We start from the raw sequence: 23164 nt of genomic DNA on the forward strand, positions 1-23164 counted from the left end.
TGTTTGCACCCTCATCGAGGTCCCGATTTCACGCCCCCTCCAACAAGTAGTACCCTTTAAAAATTATGACCGTTTTAAATTATTTAGATGAAAATTAAATTTTGTAATTACTATAACTTACCTTGCAAAAAATTGAAGTAGCAAGACTATTGCAAAGAAATTGTTGAATATGGAATGGTTCGAACAGGATTGCGAAACTTGCAGGATAACAAGTGTACTCATAAATATATATTTTATAAAGTACTTTTTAATTATTTTTACGATGAATAGCATAACATTAACCATTTAATTTACAATAGGTAACCTTGCGAGACTGGTCATTACTGGTCATTACTCATCCTCAATTTGATTGCATGAGACGATATTGGCTTAATGTCGTCCTCCCTCTTGTATTGAAACATTTTGTAAGAGGTAGGAATGCAGTGAAAAAAAATCGAAAAAATTATACAAACACATATTTAAAATAGTAATATATACTGTGTGTATATATATATATATATATATATATATATATATATATATACATATATATATATACACATATATATATATACACAGTGAATATATATGGTTTAAAATGATAAAAATGACAACAGGGAGATGGTTTATGACTTCATCTCCTGACGGCTAACTTATCAGTGTGACACCAGTTATGATTTCATCGATTAGGCCAAATCTATCCGTTTATCACCGAATGCCCCGGCAGCATCTCTAAGTCGGTGCTAAGAATGCAGTCACTGTATAAATTGGCGAGACGAGTTCATTGTTCTTTCCACCTGACTCTGAGAATCTGCCTCTGAACGACTTGTTCATCAGAGCCGCCAACGTCCCCAGAATCCCAGAAGCCCGAGGGCCTTGGCACAAAAGCTCCCCAACCCCTTCCGTAAAAACCCATTGTCCCGACATAACGGATTCTCTTTTATTATTTGCCTTTTTCACACCAGGCGCATTTGTGAACAATCGATGCAGTCTGGCATCTGTCAATTCGGCCGTGAGATTTTTATTACTAAGGAAATGGATCTAGTCATTTAGGTGAAATTTTCATAAAATAGTGGTACAACATCAAAATGATCGTCTACTGTAATAGATCTAATTGTAAAGAATGAAAACTAATTTTACAACTTAAAACAGTAAACCCTACAAAAATGTAAAAAAGCTCCAAGAATCAAGGAAAAACGCCAATTTCCCTAATACGACATTGCGCCATGTCGTCCCTGGATAAAATAATGGCTGGTTTGAAAGATTTAATCTGAATATCTGTTCATTCCCTATTTTTTGGCATTTCCTTCCGGCCTTGATGGAATATCCTTGAGGAATTACCTCGTTTTTGTTCTTCTTTTCATTCATAATTAAGCCCACCTTCGCCTATAAACTTTCAAAAGAAATAAATTATTCCCATATAGTCTTCTGCATATAGGATCCTTTATTAATTAAAGTTGTGATGATTTACCAATATCTGAGGCCTAATATATTCTTGTTCTAAACCTAGTTGATTCGAGAAACCTAATTGCTTAAAATATTGACATACATTCTGATAAGGTAGTTTCAGAAAGGCAGATAATACAGTTTAGCGAAACTAAGTGTACGATATAAGGTAATATTAATCAAAATGACAGTACTTACAGTTTAAAAAAATAAAAATAAAATAAATAAATAAAAACTTTTGCTCTAGATAGAACCGTTGTGATAATTTTACGTAGAAGGTTGATTAAATAAAGAAAAAATTCTAACTACTTGAATACTCTCAATCAAACTAGTATTGTACTGCTTAAAAATTTACTAGCCTGGCTATGACTGACTGATTAGCTGTCCCGTATGCTTTGCTCAGGTTTGACTCGGACATGGTTTTATAAACAGATCAGTGGCTTATAATTGTTTGATAAGATAAGCAACATGTTGATATCCGTGAAGTCATTTCGTTGACCACGCTTCATTTGATATGATTTGATCGCCGGCATCTATGCCCAATGAAGCGTTAAAACATTATTATTATACCGGAATGAAATTTAAAAAAAAAGTCAAAAGTCATAACACCCTCTGAATTCCGGTCTTGTCGATGTACAACCGAGGAAAAACCTGTTGCCCGACAGACTTGTAACCGCGTATTAAAAGACTCCTGTGAAAGGCAAGCCGTCTACGTACAAAAGGAAACTAGATTGACGCCCTACTGACTCGCATACCCTTTAAACCGTCCTTTGAACCGGCTTCAAACTTGTTTCGTACGGGTCAAGGACTCGTGAAAACTTGCACGCTTACTAAAACTTTGAAATACTTTCGCAACGCAATGTCTCTCCGGGGACAAACTTCTACGAATCGTCGGGTCTCACCTTCGGCATTTCTCGAATAAGTCAAAACCCGCTGATAATATTACGAAACGATTTCTTTTTGTTATGAGAATGAAGTGTGTTGGTTGCACCGCCTTGTTTCGCCATCCTTACATATTTCATCCAATAAAAGCATGCTGAAATGGAGGTTCGTTTATGTCCCTATAACGACTAGTACGGACTTAATCAAATTGCACCAACAAATTGCTTACATCACATTTTGTTCAATACTAAGACAAAACTAAGGATGTAATACATTAGCATTTACTTCTTACAACTTACTTTTTGTCAAAAACCGTCAAACAATCAGGCCATACATAATTCATTGAAATTTTGCTAAACAAATTATTACCCCACACAAAATGCACACCACAGAATAAATGGACAAATAAAAATACATGAAAAAATTAAGTTGGCTTTGTAATACAAAAAATAGCATTCTTCTCAGTGTTTAATGTATAAATGTCACGTACTAATAAATAAAACTCGTTGGTAGATTGTTATTTAAATGATCATTCAGTTTTATAAATATACATAATCTAGTAAATAAGAAGAAACGTTTTTAACTTAATTTTGATTAATACCCAGGATTTTGGTGACAAAGTTTTAATAGTGACACTATTGAAGATTAAGTAGCATAGAGAAGCATTTTTATTGTTGTCAATGAAGTACATTTGCCTGCTGTAAAATGAGAAATTAGTGGTCTGTTGTCTCTTATTAGAAAAGAATCTGATTTTTTTTAACATTTCTAATATTAAGAGGGATTACCAATCGCAAATAAGGAGAGTGAGATTCTAGATGACCCGGGACGGTATTTCACTGGAGAACGCCCTTGATGGCATCATTCGGGATTTCACCTATGTCTGAGGAGGCGCCCGGGGCGCCCAGAAGTGAAATTGCACCGAAAGGGTCGTCCGCTGAATGAAGGGATAGAGAGAGAGAGAGAGAGAGAGAGAGAGAGAGAGAGAGTGTGTGTGTGAGTAAACTTTCTATCGGTTTCACAACCGCGAGCACTTGCGTAACTGGCTCGGGGTTACTCTTTGTTCGACAGGCAGCCCGCGGATTTGTATGTTTGTAAAATTATTTGTTCATAAACGAGAATGATTCGCCCTTCCATATCGCTAAAATGTAGGCCTATTCATTAGTAGGAACCCGCAGGGCTCAACCCCAACCGACCGACTCCCCTTAATTGTTCCCCTGAATGGAGCCCCCCGCACCCTAATATTCAATAGTAGGGCATGTTTAGTAGGACAGACCTTAGAATTACCCCTTTAGTTGCCCAACAGTCAGTTATTGTAACTTTCACTCGACAAATTCGATTGCTGTTTTGCATTTAATCAAGGCTGTTCTCAAACACTGCCCCCTTGACGCACATAGGCTATGGTTTTCATCAGTACATGACTTTGCCATCCAACTCTACTTCTCTGCTTATTGTCACCTTTTTTATACTGTCTTCTGCAAAATAATCTTGACTGATTATAAACTAATCGGTGTGTTATAGTTTCTTAGATTTATTATAAACTGATATTAATCGTTTGGTCAGATTAACGCAGCAACAAAAAACAGTCCTACATACTCGACGGTTTACGAAAAAATTCGAATTAAAAAAAAATTGTTAGGGTAGTACTGGTAAGCGGGTCAGCTGATTCGCTGCCGATTACAACGAACGAAACCGGACATGTGGACAGGGTGTATCGCAACCGCAATGGTAAAAGGCAAATTGCTTCCATTTGCATGATAGATCGCCTTGCTTACGAAGTCATTTTGGGAGAGGAAACTTAAAGAATAATTTTTATACGTTTGGTTTGTAAAGTCAAAAACATTTTGTGGTTTTATATTATTTTAGAATAAGGGAGAGAGTGAGTGAGTAACGATAGCAGGGAAATATAGATAGAGAAAGAAGAAAGACAGAGAGAAACGAAAAGAAAACAAATGGCAATGAAAGGAGAAAGGGAAAGATAGATAATGAATAAGAGTAGAAATGCAGAGAACGAGAGAGAGAGAGAGATCATTTTGTAAATAGGCTGTTTATTTATAACTGCATACCATGACATATCTCAAAATAATGTGACAATCAAAAGTATGAAAAAAGTAAAAAAGTAGCAGTTACTTTTAAAAAATAGCACAAGATTTGTAAGCTGGTAAGAACAAATCGTTTGTTAATTTTATTTTATTTTTATTATTTTATTATTATTTATTATTCATTTATTTTATTATTTTTTTTACAAATTAATAATCAAATTTATAAAAGCAAAAGCCCACAACATCATAAGTGTGCAATGTTTCTGCAGCACTCTCATTCGTGAAAAAAGTGCTGCAACATTGTGCCACCAGAAAACTAATAGAGCAGCGAAACCCGGCGGACCGAATGATGATTAGTCTAAAATTAACGACTTACGTAAGGACAAAGAATGTAGGCGGGGAATAATTGAATTGAAATGTTACTTCAGAGAAACATCTACCACAAAATATGAAACTTAAACTGTATGAAACTTAAAAATGAATAAATGTTTATTTTGATCCGATGATTCTTGCCTGTTTATACGCAACACAAATGAAGGCCAATGTGCAAGACGGTTAAAGCAAAATTAATAATGTAATATGTATGTATAATATGAAAAAACAAGTCGTATAAAATGTTATTTATTCCAAGTTTGTACACGAGCCTCTAAAAATGGGTTCCTCCCATAGGATCCGAAATGCACAGGCAATGAAAAGTGAAAAAAAGGTTGTGCAGTCACAGGATCGTACAAAAACGTTTGAATTGATTAAAATGCTGCAAACAAACCCATGACTCAGTTTTTTTTTAGTTGTCCTCTAAAAGAGAAAGAACTTAGAAGATCAAGGAAATAACTGAGTTAACTAATTATCTAAAAGCTAAAAAGACTTAGATAATAAGGTTAAAAAATTAAAAAGATAAAAAATTAGTCAGATTACCTGTAGATATTTACAATCTTTAATTCACTTTTTTTACACAAACAAGGTGATAAATATTAAAATAGACTCAGTTAACTCACAAAACCGAATTGCCATAAGCAATAATTTACAAATTTATATGTCAAACACCACTTTTTTCTATGAAGTATACACCGACAGGCAAAAAATTCCTCCCATAAAAAATTCTGTTTTTGATTTTACTCATTTCGTTCTAAATTTGGATTATCATTATTAATAATAATCCACTCTCTAACCAACCCTAAGTGTTTATAGTTAAAAAGTGGCTAACAATTTAATTATCTAATTAGCGGGTGAGAGGGGGTGTTCTAGTAGCTGCCCTATGAGGGGTGGGGTCCTATCTGGGATACTATACGAGGTGAGTTCTGGGTGCTCAAACGTGAATACACCTAGTACTTATTTTTTTTATTTTACTTAACATTTGTTTGTTTATGTTTGCCTAATTGTATGTCTTTTAAAATCAAGTTGAGGCTTTAAGTTAAACCTAAGCGTTTATGTTTTGTCAATTAATTATGCATAATTTTTTTCAAAATGAAAAGTATGTGTCATAGTCATTCAAACCCACGCCTTCAATACTTGAGCTATCTTGACTTCCATCGCCCGTGCCACAAACTTCTCATTTCGACTCCCGTATATTCCAGTAGATCCACTCCCTAACCGAACCTTAGGGTTTATAGTTAAAAAGTGGCTAATAACTTAAGTATCTAATTAGAGGGTGAGAGGGGGTGTCCTAGTAGCTGCCCTATGAGGGGTGGGGTCCTATCCGGGATACCGTACGGGGTGAGTTCTGGATGCTCTGAGCGCTTTGAGCACCGGATAGAGGGAGAGACCTGGACCTTTCCATGGCACTTAAGTGATGCAAATGGTTTTTCTCCACGTATCTCTGAAAAGTCCGTTGTAAGAAAGAATGATACACATCCCTAAAAGTCAAGCGCCTGGTATCCGCCCCGGAGCTGCCGGCTGCCGAACGGGCGGGCCGCAGCGAGCTGCCTCCACGTTTTGCCCTTAAAATATATGGCAGATGTGACATGGCTAAAAAAAAGTATTTAGTTATTCACGGTTGAATATCCTCTCCCCTGAGTAACACCTTTTTTCACATTTTGCCGGTCTCCCAGTTTTACAAAAAATCATTATCTTAAATTTTGAAAGATTCATTGTTAGGTTCCAAAGTTTGCAGGATTTGTCGGTCTAACATGTGCTGTAGCATTTTTGGGACGCTTACTACAATTACAATATCTCCATAAAGGGATATCCTTACATGAAGATTCCCAATACATATTCCCTCTTCTATGAAGTCATATAGGTCATAAACAATGAAAAAGTAAACGGGACTACGGAAATCCTTGTTTTAACCCTATGTTCGTCTTAATTAAAAGATAAAGTGACTTCTCTTGTGCATACTGAAGATTCAGTATATTTGTAGTATTTCACAATTACTCTAAGGTACACCCATTTGATGTAATTTATAGTCCAATGCTTTTCTGGCAGGAAAGTCGAAAGCAGATTTAAAATCTATAGAGAAACAGTATAAATTCTCCCTCTTATTCTGTAATTTGATTTGGTTGATACTAGGAAGACTGGAAAAATAAGCAGGCAGAAGCTCGATGGCAACTTTCATCATAAACCACCACAACCTATTCTCATTATTAATTTTGTTTTATTATCCTTTTATAATAAAAATGAAGCATTACACAAGAAAAATAAATTAAGATATCGGAAGGATTTTTTCGAAAGTTGTGAATCAAAATACCTTCAATCCCACACATAAAACGGGCATAGGCGCGCATAAACACACTCGCAATACTTATTGAAGTAATGTATTTATTCAATAATAAAGTACCAAGAATAGATTAATATTATCCTGCTAGCCTTTCGAATGATCTTTTCAACTTCCTGGTCCTGGTGGGCGCCAGTTAACCTAAAATGAAATATATATTGAGGGTTCGACAATAATGGAAAATATTACAATTGATGGTCTGAATAAGTTTTGTACCGAAGTACTACTGATTTAAGCGAAAACCATTAATCTTCATCATTTCCTCATTGGTAAAACTGCTCGAGAAAGCGAAATGAATGGAAAAATATCGACCTTTGCCTATTACAACCTCGGAAAGGGTTATCGAATCTTGCTCGACGGTGTCGCCGGCCTCTTCGGCGGGTCGTCCTGGTAGAACGGTAGACCGTTCTCATCGGGCAGGCACGGAGACCTCTCTTCCTGGTCGTACTCCCCCACCTGACGGGATTATTCCGACCTCTTCGAAGGAGGTCAACGTCCTGGCACTTGGTTTAATTGACAATAGAAATCAAGGAACACCGAGAGCACGGCCCGTTTCACATTCCTGCTAACCTTCCCCACCCCCATGTCGGCTTACGTAAAACGGGCGCTTCGCTTCGAAATCGTAATCCCCTTCACTTTTCCCCGTCCTCTCGACGTCCTGGGTGAAATTCAGTGAAATACGGTCACAGAGGGCCCGATTGGAAATGGGATCCGGCGCTCTTCGAAAGTCCGACGAGGCCGAGTTTCGAATGTAGACAAACTTCTCGCCCTGGTGTTTCAACTTTAAGACAAAGAAAAATCTCTTTGGTTCAGTAGTCTTTCACACTAAAGACGGGAAATATAAATATCAAGATGAAATCACGAGAGTAAACGGACCCCATATAGGTAAAATAATAATGTCGAATGACCCTCAAATAACTAGAAATGGCCACATTCCCTATTTTTGAATCACTATAAAATACATTCATAGTTTAATAATTCGTTCCCACTAACAGAAGCAAAACCATTAAAGTGCTGAATAAGGAGAATATAATACTATGTTTGATGTTCAAAATTGTCGATGGACACATAAAATGCACATTAAAATAATAGTTAAACAATAAACAAAAAACACTCATATATGTGCCAGTTTGCCACCAACCTAGTCGATATATGTGTGGTGATTAGTAACCGTTAATCGATAATTATTCAGAAATCGTTTTTCTGAAACCTACATCACACCAGACCGTATCTCACGATTTCTGAATAACTAATCGATATACAAAAAGTTACTAATAAAAGCTTTTTTTCTTATACCATTCAACTATTAGTTTCGCAGCAGATGTCTAACAAAAATGGTTAATATGGAATTTTTAACTAAATGCATTTCAGTTAATTCTATGTGCACCAAATTTTGTAGTTGAATATTATGTAATTCAGTAAAACTTTTTTTCTTTATTTGTTTTGAATTTTGAAAAGGTAGTTTTAGAACTAGAATTAAACTGCATCCGAAATCAGTCCTATTTTTTCTTCGTTGGTAGACAATTGTAAAATCTAAAATAACAAGGCTAAGCGAGGTCCCATATACTGGTGAGACTTTTTGAAATTTCTTTCCCACACCTGGACAAAACAATCGGTGATCCCGGACTTTTCCGTTTGATGTTTTTGAGCTTGGAAACGAATCCTTTCAAAATTGTGAAACCTTGTTATCGTTTTTAAAATATCGCATATGTACAGAACAGGCAGACGATTGAAATTGCAAAAACAACTGTTTATTAATAGTTTTCTTTTATTGAACACGCGGAAAATGAATTTCGAATCAATTTGAAACAGACCATAAAGACCTGTGGATTGAATATTTATCATTTTCCTCGTTTGGACAACAATACAAATTTGAAATCCTCTTCGAGCGTCCTACTTTAACCAAATAGTTGCCAAATAGCCAAATATAGTTTGGTAGAGCCGGTTCAAAAGATAGTCCTTATAACTTTGGTGTTAATACAGAAAGATTTTCTTTTAATCTAATGGCTGTGGGGATCTCATCAAGTTGAAGAAATACATCCTTTGAAATTTAAATGTGTTTATAATTTGTGATTTCATTTTTTTTTAACTTTCCATGTAGTTTGTTTTATAATTTTATTTTTATCTTAACATTAAATATTTTGAAGGCTTCCGGAATTTACATCCATCATCAGCATCTTTTTTCTTTTTTCATTGTATTTTTTTTACATTACAGATGCAAAACGGCCATATACCTTTTATATATAAAAAAAACTACATAAAATGAAATGTGTAATTTTTTAATGATAGGTGAAAATTGCGGAAACGCTAAAACATTTATTGTAAAAATAAAAAACATTTATTTAAAAAAAAAACTCGGAAAAGTTTAAAAAAAATCACAAATTGTAAATATTAAAAAGATTAAGTTTTTAAAAAATTCCTGTTACAAAATAAAAATTATATTATAAATTGTGTGGTGATTAGTGAACGTTAGTCGATGATTATTGAGGAAATAGGAGAATTTATACAATGCAAAAAAAATGTGTTTTATTAAATCATAGTTTTTCTACTCGAGTAGAAATTTTGCATTATATAAATTCACTTTTTTCCACATCCTACATGTATTTGTTAAATTTAAACAATGTTTGTAAATCCCAGGCCCTGAAGATGATCTCAATAAAGATTGAAACGTGGCACGATAAAGAAAGTGTTTTTCTGAAACCTACGTCACACCAGACCGCATCCCACGAGTTCTGAATAATTATAAATTGTCTTAGTTTCATTTTCGTTTATTCGTTAATTTTCCGAATGGAAACTGTGCGGAAAAATTAAACGGAACATTATTATGATTTGACGAGATCATTCCCTCTCATATTGTACAGAGCATACATATACGCCAATTTGACTTATAACTCATAACCAGTACGATGTAATTACATTTATTAACCTACTACGGCTAATAATAATAAATCCATTTTTTTGGCATTCATAATACAAACTGTCATGTTGATTGTATTGCATAAAAACCAAAATTTAAAAATAAAAATAAAAAAGTTCCTAACTAAAAGTTGAATTCTGCAATTATTATTATTTTTTGTAATGAAATGATTGCAGCACGTAAATGATTAAATTTTCCCAGTTGCTACCATTCTAATAATTTATAAATTCTTCCGACTCCAATTTTTCTCTTTTGAAATACCTTTTACGGTAGTATTTTATTATCGGGCATATTGCTATGAAGTGGTACATGTTTTCAATAGCTCCCATATTTCACAATAATTCACCACTATTCTTAAATATTGAAGCCATAAAATACCTTCTATTTTTATTATTCAATAATGTCTGCCTAGTTGAACATTCTACATTTTGTACATAACATGAATTTGGCTGCACTTCTGGCATTATATAAATTTGCTAGAAAACTTAATTTAACTTTTTCTAATAAATTACTACATTTTCATAAACACTGTTCATTCTGAAATTGAATTTATACACTTCCGTACATACACTTCCTCGAACCAGTTGATATTCCTATTTATAATATAATCTGTTAAATAGTTTTAAAGGAGGAGAGTGTCTGTTTCGTTACTTTATTTACATCCCTAATGTGAAACCAAAAGGAATAATAAATGAGAATGAAACAATCCATTTCCAAATAAACTAGGTAATCGGTATACATCTGAGAAGAGAGAACAGTCTTTTATAAAATATTTTATAGTTTCTTTACGTCAGTGTTCCCTGTAGCCCCATACTTGTGCCTCTTAGCATATAACAGCTCATATAATCAAACTTATTATATTTGTATCAGCCAACTATATATTCTTATTCATAATATAATATATATAATAATAACAACGTTTTATTGAACAAGTTTAAAATAAATTACATACAAAATACAAAGGGGTAAGTTTTTGAGGAGCCCTATGACTTCCTCATGATAAGCTTTTATAGGTAATAGCAGTAATAATAGTAATACTAGTACCTACCCATTAAGGTATAGTTGTAAGTTGTGAGAAAAATCTTAACCATAAACCCATATATTCTTCTTTACATATCGTTACGCATATATACATTCAAAGCGTTTCGTAATTTCTGTTCAAATTGATTTATTGCTGTTTTAACTTGTCTAACTATCCTGAATGTTTTAAGCAAGGGGATATTATATGACCTAGTTTAGGTCGTAGTCGAAATATCTATCGGTAACGAACGAATAAAGTTTAATTTGGTTTTGATTGTTTTATTTTTATTGCGATCGAATTCCATTGATCCTGAGATCATTAATGATTGAGTTTAAGAACGCCACCTGGCCAAACGAGACCAGTTATCCCGAAGATTCTTCCAATTTGTTCACCGCACATGACATGTTGGCATATTTTCCTACTGGACGGTATGATCACGACCCAAGACGAACATCCCGTTCGACCTGAGTTGAATTAAGAAGATCCTGTTGGTGGCGGGTTGGGTTCGGTGTCGTCCGCGGCCCGTGACGAATGGCTGGATAGCGGTACGTCCGGGACCCCTTGCGGTATCCCTCTTATCCCGGACAAATATTTGGTACTGCATTGTTCTACATCCGCCATTATCGCCCCACCTAAGCCGCCCTTGTTCTTCCGCCCAATAGAAAACCAAATGGGTCTGCTCGGCTTCGACAAATTCCACATTGTCCGACCTGATTTATCTTCACAAAGCGCCGACGAGATAATTGATATTTTGTTATGTGGAGTCTGCAGGGCATAATTTAACATCCACCAACCTTTTACATTACTAAGGTTGACCTTTTGTTGGCTCAGTTCCTTATTTCACAAGCGATACTTATCATCCAATAAAACCGCCAATTGTAAGTATTACCAACGCTACTTATAAAATATAGTTGTGGCAAGCATACATAATTCAAAAAGCATATATTTCCCTAAAAACAGCTGCAATACGAAAGGAGCCTACTCAATTTAAGACTGATATTAAATTCATACAATCTGGCTGTACTTGCAAATTAAAATAAGCCTTTTTTAAGAAATGTTAATTTGTTAAGTAAATCATTTAAAAAAATGTTATTACTAAAAACACTATCAACTTGGTACTCTCATGATAAAACTAGATATTTAGTAAACAGTTACATATATCAACTAAGGCGGCATGGATTTTATTCTTTTTTACTATTTATTAATTGTTAATACATATTTCCAATTAAATAAGTTCCTCTTATTAGAATTTAGTGAGGACAAGTGAACCAGTATGACCAGGAACGGTTTCTTATGCAAAGATTGCAAAACATTTAACATTTTACCCAATTTTTCATGAAATTGTTCGGGTTGCCATTACACCTATTTAAATTTGTAGCGAGCGTAGGCGGTAGTAGATGATCGAGAAATTCGCCCAAATTCACTGACGATTTCAATTTATCAATTCAATTTACAGATCATTTTTAATCAAAATTTGAAGGATTCCTTTTGAAAAACTGTATTTTATTGCTATAGGATTGTTAGGCTTATAATTTATAGTATGAACGGTTGATTGTATATGTCTAATTGCTTAGCGCGTGTAGGCGGACCAGTATCGTCAAGGATGATCGAATAGTTTGCGAATAGCAACAAATTTGACGAAACATTTTAATTAATTGATTTCTTAGACAATATTCTTGTATATTAAATATTGTCCAATTGTAAGTGCATAATCTGAGGCGATGAAGTAGTTAAATAAAAGTCCTACATTCGCATGCTATGTATAATGTACGAAGTTTAGGAGCCGTCAAACAGCTGATGTGCATGTTTGTATTTCTTTTTATAGTCTTTCACACGTATTTTTCAACCTGCTGACCGCTTCATCTGTTACTGACTCTGTACTTTTATATTAAAATTAAGGCAAAATCCTAAAATGTTAGCCTCTCATTTGTACCTCGAGTTGTCAATTAAACAATGGATATAAAACGTACAGTACATATATACATACATATATATATATACATCACCACAAAGATAGAAGTCTGTCACATTCAATCTCCTATAGTACTCGATATTCCACGGGGCGGGTTGAACAACCCTCTCCTTCACGCTATTAAATCATATTCATTCCTATGTATTAACATAAACACAACACCTGATACAAACATAGAAATCTGGTCACATTCACTCCCCCAGAGACTGGACCTTTCTTGGGGCGCGGTTCAACCCACTCCATTCTCGCTAATAACTTACTTTTACTCTCCATACATCACGCACTCACTCCAGAATACTCCTAGGTTAAACCATCCTTCCTGTTCAAGCTGATAAATTACATTCATTCCAATAAATTAATACAAATACAACACAGATACACAAGACAAACACTACATACATTTAAACATCACTAAAGCTGTGAGGTACTAGAACTGCGATCTGCTAAAAATACATTTTGCAAAAATAATTGGAACTAATCAAGTTCCTGGAGTTATAATAACAAAAGTTATGTATTTATACGAAATATTTTTTTAAAAGTTAAATTAAATTTGACATTATCGCTTGACAAAACAACGACAAACAAATAGTCTGAGATGACAAATATACTCATGTCTGAAACAGTTGGACCTGTGCTAGCAGTGCATTGTCACGTAGATAAGGTTTCTTAACCAGCATAATGTCATATTAATATTATATTTAAACATTTTTGGAAATTCTTTCTTCCCACTTCACCCAGCCGGAGGCATGTGCCGTAATGAACTATTTATATCCCTCTGATTACGTTTATTTCCGATCTTCTAAAGGTTTATGCTACATTTAGCACGGAGAGTTTTATAACTTTGAATATAACTCTGATCGTGAATGGTTTTATCTGTAATTCGCGTCGTCTCGCCGATTTTTTCGGAAGCGTTCTTTCTACATCTACCACTGGACGTTGAACGCAGATCCCCACCACAGGTTTACAACCGTATCATCATTGTTCCGCTTTCTCAGCGAGCTTTTTAAAAACAAAATCCGTTCCTTTCTTACACTGCAATAACGGATTTAATTGAGTATTGCAATTGCGCCTGTTTTCCTTTCCTTCCGCGCATTAATTTACAGCTTTCAAATCGGTTAATGGTGAAAATAACGGAGATTGCGGTTTGGGATTGAAGCGATTCTCTTTCTTTCTTTCTTTTTTAAACACGGAAACCCTTCGTCACATCGTCCTTAATTGTTTTTTCCAGCTAATCTGCGAAACGAGAGCTAATCCGAATTAATAACCGGATTTAATATCGATCCGAGCACGGCGAAGGGTGTAGGCTAAGCCGGCTTCTTCACTTAGAACGGTTTCCCGGGAGTATGCACTCCGTTATTTTTAAATCTCTTGCACGCCACTTAATATAAATTTTCCAGTTTTAAAATACGCTCACATAATATATTAATTTATAATCGCAACAACACCAGAAAATATACAACATAATGTATAATAATGTGTAATAATAATATAATATAATTTCATGTCGTTGTCAGAATAAAACAGAATCTGATGTAATTTTTCTTGCATTTTTAACTTTTGTGATTCGATTTGACAGCCGTTAATCAATTTTATAGTAGTCATTTATAATTTTTCCCCTTTACATCCTTTTAGTAATATATGAGATTCCTGTGTAAAAAAATCCAAAACCAGTTTGATGTATTTAACCCTTAATAATTAATTTTTTAAGTCTACATTCAAAGTAATAAAACGTGCTATTTCACAATCAGACCTTCCGGAAATATATATACATTACTATTTTAAAACCAACAGCACTTTTTTTTTGATATGTCATTCCTGGAAAACTCACCGTGATTTATCAATTTGAGACTTCATTCGTTCCTTGTTAGATCCGTAAAACATCAGTGACATCATCGGTTAGTGATATTTTGACGTGCACAAACAGTTCTGAATTGTTAGGCCTTTCTATATGAAATGGTAAAAAAATTTGTTGCTGCCATTTGCATTTTAAGTTTCCTAAATTATTTTTTACCATTAAAATTATATTACTTGTTGTACTTAACAGTAAATAATCCAAAAAAATTAGTTCTGTTCGTATTACTCATGGGCAATAATCAAAATATCATTTTTAAATTAAGGACTCTTTTAAAAGCTTAAAAAGTCATTCAAAGCTAAATTAGCTTTGTTTGTGTAAGTTAATTGATTATAAAATAAAATATGTCCACGTTGTATTTATTTCACAAGCCGGTTTGATTACACTGATTAATTGGTTGATCGATGGTATTAATTCGGTTTGTTTAATGAATGGAATTCTACAGAATTACTATCACCGTTCATTCACAACATTACAACTTTTCTAGATTTTTCTTTTAATTTTTTATCTCGTTCTCTACAAATGAAGTAGTAATATAAGCACGCAAATACCAATTTTCGTTCATTGTGTTCTAGTAAACTATTGAAAATCAATAATTATTAAAACCCTCAATCCTTAAGAAAGTTGCTTACTTTTCCCAGGCTTTCTATACTAATTTTGCAATTTGCTTTCATCGAAAAGGGATTTTTTTATTCTTGTGTGCTTTACGTTAAAAACCTTAGAAAATTAAAAAAAAAAACTTTTTATTATATTAATAACTCCTTTTATTTAATAATATTTTTTGAAACTACAGTAATTTTAGTTTTTTTATGTTGTGAATTTTTTTCTTAACCTTTGTTAAAAATAGTTAAATTTTATTACATATATAGTATAATCTGGTAAAATTTACGTTTTTTTAGTGGAAACAATTATTGATCAGATGGGCAAAGTTTGGCTGGCACCCGGCCTTGACGGGAATGTGACCTTAGGCGTGCCATCATCGAGCCATATCGCGATTCGAGAACATTCACATTCAGACAACCGTTACCTTTCGGCTGAAACAATTTTTAAAAGGGTTTAAGCACGTGGAAGAAGGTCCGTTATCACTCCCGGTCCGTCTATTTTCGCTGTTCTTCATCCAAAGGCGGAGTAGTTTTCCAACGGTAGACTATGCCAAATGGATTGATGACCCGGCTGAGAAACCTGCATTAACGAGTGCAAAGCAAAACTGAAGATAACGTAAAGCCGAAACGATTATTTCTTATTATTAGACAAGGGGCGGACCAAACACGTAACATTGGTTTTTTATCCACAGCACAAAAATAGATCCACCCTTAAAACAGGTTTAAACGTTTTGCATTGGATAATCTACGAAACTACGTCTATCCAATAAATATGAAGAAAAAATCATGTAACTCATACAAAGAAGACTACAATCTTAAGATAATGTAAAGATAACCAAACCAAGCACACTCACAACAGAATTGCCATAGAATTACTACAGCACGAAATTGTCACTTGAAAGAAAAATAGACATAAAAATCTTTGAAAAAACACTAAACTGAACCTTTTACCTTCTACCAAGTTTATCAGACAAAAATAGGCTTGATCCTCTTATATAATATATTTCCGAAAAGGCACAGACATCCACTGAAGACGAAAAGTTTTTAAATCGTCCACCGAAATAAACGAAACTTAATTAGGTAGTTTAAATTTGGATTTACATAAGCTCAAATTTACACAAGTATGTACATATATATACATATGTACAGAGTTGAGCCTATCACTTCTCGCAGCTCAACGGCAATTCCAGCTTTTGTAATCTACAATAAATTACCGGCAGGCCTCGAGAAATCACCCACCTCGGGTGTTGGCAGACCGGGGTCAGACTTAGGTTATGTCGGGCCATCCACCGAGGTTGGGCTCCGGGTGCTGTCGACACTTTAGCACCAAACACATGCAGTTCCTAGATCCAAACACTCTCAATCATTCCTAAATACATTCTTTCTTATTTATATACCATTCACTCAATTCGAGTGTGGAATACTATTCATCCATTCCCCTCTACACACAGTAACTAACGTAATTGAGTTCGACGGAGTATTCAAATTCCGCTAATACTCACACTACTCATTGATGCCAATAAATCTCAACTTGGTAAACAATATCAGTACTATATACAATAAACCACCTGTTACCTGTTCCCTCCAAAATCGGCACTGGTGTCCAAGCTCAAGCACGATTCTCACACCGCGTGGTGTTCCTTCACACTCTCCATACAAAGCCAAGGATGCACCCGTCAATTAGGTGGGACATATCGAGCAACCTTTCTCTACATGCCAGACAAATACGCGGGTTTTGGCTCAAAAACGATATCCTCCGAGGGTCAACTAGCGGTAGTGCCCTTGATGAAAAACATGCACAAAAACTTGATTAAAATAGATCAACTTGAAAATGTTTGCTCACTCCTTAATCCACATTTATGAAAATCTTATAAAACTACTGCAAACATACAAATAAAGCACATTTTTACAGAACAAAACCAGAAGCCAAATAATTCAAACGTCAACCCGATAAATCGAAAAAAATCAATTTTACAATATTGATTGTAAAAGCAAATTTCACGTAGATTAACACACATTATTTATCTAAGCCCTAATGTGTTCGTTCCAATCGCTTTCAACTTGTGCTTCTATAGGTAAAATTAACTTCTTGGCATCGTCCGTTGGACAAGAAAAATTAACACTTTTTCCTTCAATTAACGCTACTAAATTAGATCGTGGATCCTCAACAAAATCGGAGTAATTTGCTATTCTTAACCTTTTGTTTCCGCTTCTATCTTCCATAATAGCTCAATTTGTATTGTCATTCCGGCAGGCGAGAAAAATAAACAAAAGATTAACCTTGGCCATCTCAGGTGTTATTTCATCCTGATTGATTTTTTCCCGAGCGTGTTACGGATGTGCCTCATTCGAAAATAGTCTCCCATGCGAGCTTTCTGGCGAATTCTTGAGGAATTGACTATACGGATGTATGCATATCTCACGGAACGAATCATATCCGCCCATGGATAGAAAATGTATTCTTTATATACTTACACATAAACAGCGTATGCAACCAAAATGTGATGTTATGGTTTTATTCCAGCATGTATTTACCTTTACATATTGGTTCAAGATTGTTAATGCTTACTAATTATATTCTTTTAAAGTAGATAGAAATAAAAATGTTTATTCAGTATAAATTCATTGAACAAAAATACAGAAACAGTAACTGGTATGACTACAGCTGTCTGTCAGGAGTCTAAAATATAAAAATATACATTTCTTAGTGAAACACTTATTAATAGTTTGAAGCAAAGCAAATTTCGAAAAATAAGCTAAGGGTTTATTTATAATTAATTTGTTTAAGTAAATGACTTCTGAGGCTTATGGTTTTCTTAAAATATAAAAACAAATTTGGTAAATCTTTACCATCTATGCATTTACATTTTGTAGCACATAATTAATTTTGTCTTGTCCATAATTCCCAATATAATCTTATTTTCATCTGCATTTAAACCCCAAAAATTATGTTCTTATGACAGGGTTGGTAATAAAAACAAAACGGTTCATATCTGGTCTTAAAGACAGTCTGTACATACCGTCATTTACCCCTAGCCATGCAATTCATCCTTCAACAGTCACATATACATATATGTAGTACGAAAAATGCCCATCATATTAGCCATTTTTCCACAGCTGTGAACTGTTTTTCCAAATAACATAAATAATTACGTATTTTTAATTATAAAAGTATCTTCCTCTTTGGCTAATAAACTAAACCGGTAGAACAGTTCATCGTTTATAAGTGGTTTTATTTAATAAATTTGAACTTTTTGCTGTTTATATGAGTGTATGAAAGGTCAATTTCGGCATTTTTTTCAGATGCGATAGTCTGAGGTGTTATATTTATTTTTTAGGAAATAATTTAGCCGGGATTTATCTGAGAGGGCACATATCCTACAAGAACAAACACCATGAATTTGAAAAAAAAATTACTGAACCGTATACCTGAGTAGCATGGAGAAATAAATACAAATACATAGGGAATATTCCAAATATATTAAAATAGCCATAACCGCCTGGTCTGTTATTCTTATAAATTTTTGTTTTTATTAAGTTGTAACATGATACTTATTTTTTTCTTTTTTTTTAGCGTTGGCTCCTATGGGGTGATGAGCGGAGGCGGGGGCGGCGGCGTGGTGGGTGCCGGCGGCGGAGGCGGCCCCCCAGGGGCTGAGCCGGGTTACGGTGGAGCCCTTTCCGCCGCCGCCATGGTCGCCGCAGCCACCGCCACGGCGACTGCGACCGCTAGCGTCGTAGCTCTCCAAGACCGCCATGACATGTCCGCACAGTACAACCAGGTCAGTCCAAATATTTAACAATTCACACAACATTTTTTAAACCCTTTTTTCCGCCTGATTTTCAGGAAACTAAGTATGCCTATTGAATAAATATTCTTTGACCCCATTCGTTCGGCGAATCGAATCTACCGAAAAGTTGTAAAAATTTACTTACTAGAGCGGATGAGCTGAGTCCGGTAAAATTCCTGGTCGATAAAAGCTTTTATACTTTTATTATGACATAGCTCTGTAATGGATGGTATCCATCAAAGTTCAGAATATGGACATCGAAGACTAAAACATTCTTAACATAATGACATAAAGTTAAATTGTCTAAGAATAGTTGGTTCATTAATGCAATTTTCTTACGAAGAATAATAATCTTTTGGGGATAAACCCGGCTGTTGGATAGTGGTCAGGGGAATCCCATATTCAGCACACCCTGATTTATGACAGACGTGTATTGAATCATTATTATTGATTTCTTTATCAGACCTTAAATTATAATGTTTCGGGGAAGGGAGAAAATGATCGTATTAGCGTAGACTACAAGTCAAACTACAATTGAACGAAGTGTTCTTTGTGTTAATCCCTTTTTGGAAGTTTAAATCATGATATATATTATCGAATAAATATATTGGTAAAGTGTCAACTTTTATCATCTTTTGAACAGTTGATCCACACCGTCTCAGGTGCGCTTATCTTCATTCTTGTCACCAGACTACCACCGTCAGTGAAAGTGTCGACAGACAAACAGCAAAGATCGGATTAAACGTCATCAAATCGTTGATCACTCGTAGCAATCTTTTAATCTCTATGTTTCTAAAGTCGGTTTGATTTAGAACAGCTTGAACACGGTGAGTTGTAAGTCCGAGAAATCAGAGCAGGTAATAGGTCTGGTTCCCCGTTTTTACCCACTAAATTCCAGGCTGTATGGAATCCGATTGTCTAGTCTGGATTTTTTGTAGAGAACGAAAACCCAGGGCAGTCCACCGGCGGAAACATCGGACAAAGCAAAACGGATAGAATTTCTCGACTGCCATCAATGAACCACAACGCCGGTTGCTACGGCCAGCCGGCCATCTACTTAAAACATCATGGCTAACAGACAAACAGAAAGACTGTACAATTTGTAAAAAGATGCGAGTCGCAAAGAAAGCATTTCAAAATCATGTTAATTATTAACTCTCTTGAAATATCCAGCGAAGGATGACTTTTATGATGCTCCATATCGTCTTTGAGATAGCTCTGTTTTCAACCCGGTCGTGTTGACTTTGGGACACCTATAATCTCGCTTTCAATATGTTGCGTATTAGCTTTACGACATCTGTAAGACTTGAACAGGTGAAACGTTTCAAACCTAAGCGGACCCATATATAATCGTCTCTATAAAAAGTAGATGCAGTATCATGCCCTGGGTATTGCACAGGTCGCAATACAGGCACATTAGTTTTTACCGATCATGGTCCGCATAATATCGTTGGTTGACACACACTTTCCCCTATTCACATTCAGCGGAAGTAATAGTGATGTAACATTTTCAGAATGTTACCAAAATATTTAACCATTTCTTTAAATAAAACAATAATTAAGTCTGCTAAATAATTTTTTTTTCATATTGTAGCAAACATATACGTAAAATTACAAATATATTATATGAATAGTTTTAAAAAGCAAATTTATTATACAAAATCATAAATGATAACGAGTGTATCCGACAGGTATGTGCGTGATAAGGTGTTCTAAGGAAGCCTTCGGAGAAAAAATGAAGATTAGCGTAATTTTCATGTTTTATATCAACTAGTTTAGATTTAAGTTATGAATATAAAAAGTCATATTAAAGTTATTAATGCGATAAGTTTCTTGTATTTTCAACTATTAAACCATGCCACAGATACTTTGTTTTCTATCACCGGAACCAATGTTTGTGTTATTTAATTGAACACGAAAAGCTCGACACAATTATTAAACGATTGAAGCGAGATATGATAGAAAATGCTAGAATGCTAAAACGTACGACAATATAATAACTTAGAGACAGTTGAGTAGAAATTGATAGAGTGGGAACTTATAAGGATGTCAGGGTTTTGAAGCTCATTTTATTATTTATGAACGATTAATAACGCAAATTAAATCAAGTTTAACTTTGTCTTGTGTTAAACGTTACTCTTAAATGAAAAGGTAAAACTTTACTTGACAAACGAGTAGAAACTTCCGGAGAGAATCGGGTTCATTAAGCCTTGTTTTTCCTTAATTAATATGTTTATAAATAAATAACATTTCAAACCTACAAACCTTGTTTTGTAGTTCAGGGATAAAATCGTTGGTAAATTCTGTTTTAACGAAAAACGTAAATTAACCACCAATAATTTAAAAGCCTTTAAAAATAGGTGGGGCGTTTTATCTTTTGAAATATTATCCTTTTCAGTCCGTATTGTTTTAAACCAAGTTTAATGGATTTACATGCGATATCCAACCGCAAATATTTTGAAGGTTTACAGTCAAATTTAATCAGACTATGTATAAAATAGCAAAGATGAAAAATACCTATTTTCTATGAGTGTCTCTTAGATTCTTGCCTATGTATATTAAAGAAATGTATAATTGCCCTTTACATACAGCATCGATATAGAACATTGATGGTAAACTATGACGATAACTAGGCGGTTAAATATTTCAAAAAATTGTATGGCAATTTGGTTTTTAAAGATCATAAAAAGAATGCCTAACATAAAATAAAAATTCAAATCATAAAACAAAAATCTGATATTTTATTGCCTGATGTTCTGTAAGTTTTTTTATTCTTAAACCTTAAATAAATATGAAATTCCAGCATATTATTCTTAAAGTTAATATTTTTGTCGTCTCTCGTTGTTGTCTCACAGGAATTGGAATTTTTAAATGGGTTTTCATCGATGAAATACAGTTATAGCAGATTTGGAAGTGATGACCGAAACGACAAATACAGAATATTTTCTCAGCAAGAAGTGAGGAAGTTTGAAATAAAAAAGTTTTATTTATTTGTTTTCAATTTAATTGTTTAAATTTAAAAGCATTAGACCTTGCTGTAAAAGTAAGTTAATTAGGGTTTAGTTACAGAATTTATAATTACTATATAAAAATTTTGCTACATTTTTCCAAATTGACATCAGACAAACAGAGAAACAGTCGTTTTTAATAGCAATACATTAGGTAAAATATCTCGGTTTGGGGTAGGGTTAATCCCTTATGAATGACAGTGTTTACTGACAGGTTTATTTTCTTGTGAATACTCTTGCTATGTTGTTGTTATAGCATTTTTCGGTGTGACGTTCAATTTAAAAAAAAAAAAGAGGCTCTGAAAAGCTATGGAAAACTTTTCCATGCAACTTTGTTGCTCGTGCCGTGGTTCAAAGTTTCAGTTAAGTTTTAATGGTTTAAAAAATTCTTAGCGCACAATTTCGGTCGACATACCCCGTGTACAGAGTCTAATATTTTTGTAGAAAATTCGGTTACAAAAAAGATACAAAATTTTGCAAATCCAATAATATGATAGAGGATTCATACCGTTTAAACATAACGCAAACAATAAAATCTCCATCCAATTAAAACACTTTCCCTATTGAACTGTCATTACCGAGAAAATGACATGGGGAATGGTTCAGGTTTGCACCCTGTTTATTGAAATTGAATTGTATCAATATTTTTCGTATACAACGGACTCTTTGAGGATAATTGCCGTTCATCCCGTGTCGGAATGATGAGAAGACAAAGAAAAAGAAGGAGGGGGGATTCGCCGTATTGCGCGGACAGTGGCCGCCGTCTGTCGAGCTCATCGCCCCCGGCCGGCCGTCTGGTCAGCAAAAGGAAGAGGTGCTGAATATGGAAAAGAGGCTGCGAAGGCGGTGGGGGCGATGGAACGAGCACGCTCCAAAGAGGAGGGATAAAGGATGAACCTTGAGAAAGGCAAAACAAAGTGTCTTCCCACCGAACAGGACCGGTTT

The 23164-nt window shown here is 34.5% G+C and overlaps 1 protein-coding gene across 6 annotated transcripts in view; it reads left to right on the forward strand.

Annotated features, from left to right (window-relative positions):
* LOC106673287 (zinc finger MIZ domain-containing protein 1-like) overlaps positions 1-23164 on the forward strand; it is a 77076-nt gene that overhangs the window by 32719 nt on the left and 21193 nt on the right. For all 6 annotated transcript variants that reach the window (XM_024230100.1, XM_014405371.2, XM_024230102.1 and 3 more), the window contains exon 3: positions 18995-19202. In XM_024230100.1, the coding sequence (XP_024085868.1) occupies positions 18995-19202 (208 nt within the window). The remainder of the gene's footprint in view (positions 1-18994; positions 19203-23164) is intronic.

Source organism: Cimex lectularius, unplaced genomic scaffold (assembly GCF_000648675.2).
Source record: "Cimex lectularius strain Harlan isolate CLEC.00 unplaced genomic scaffold, Clec_2.1 scaffold412, whole genome shotgun sequence".
NCBI classification, from domain to species: Eukaryota; Metazoa; Arthropoda; class Insecta; order Hemiptera; family Cimicidae; genus Cimex; species Cimex lectularius.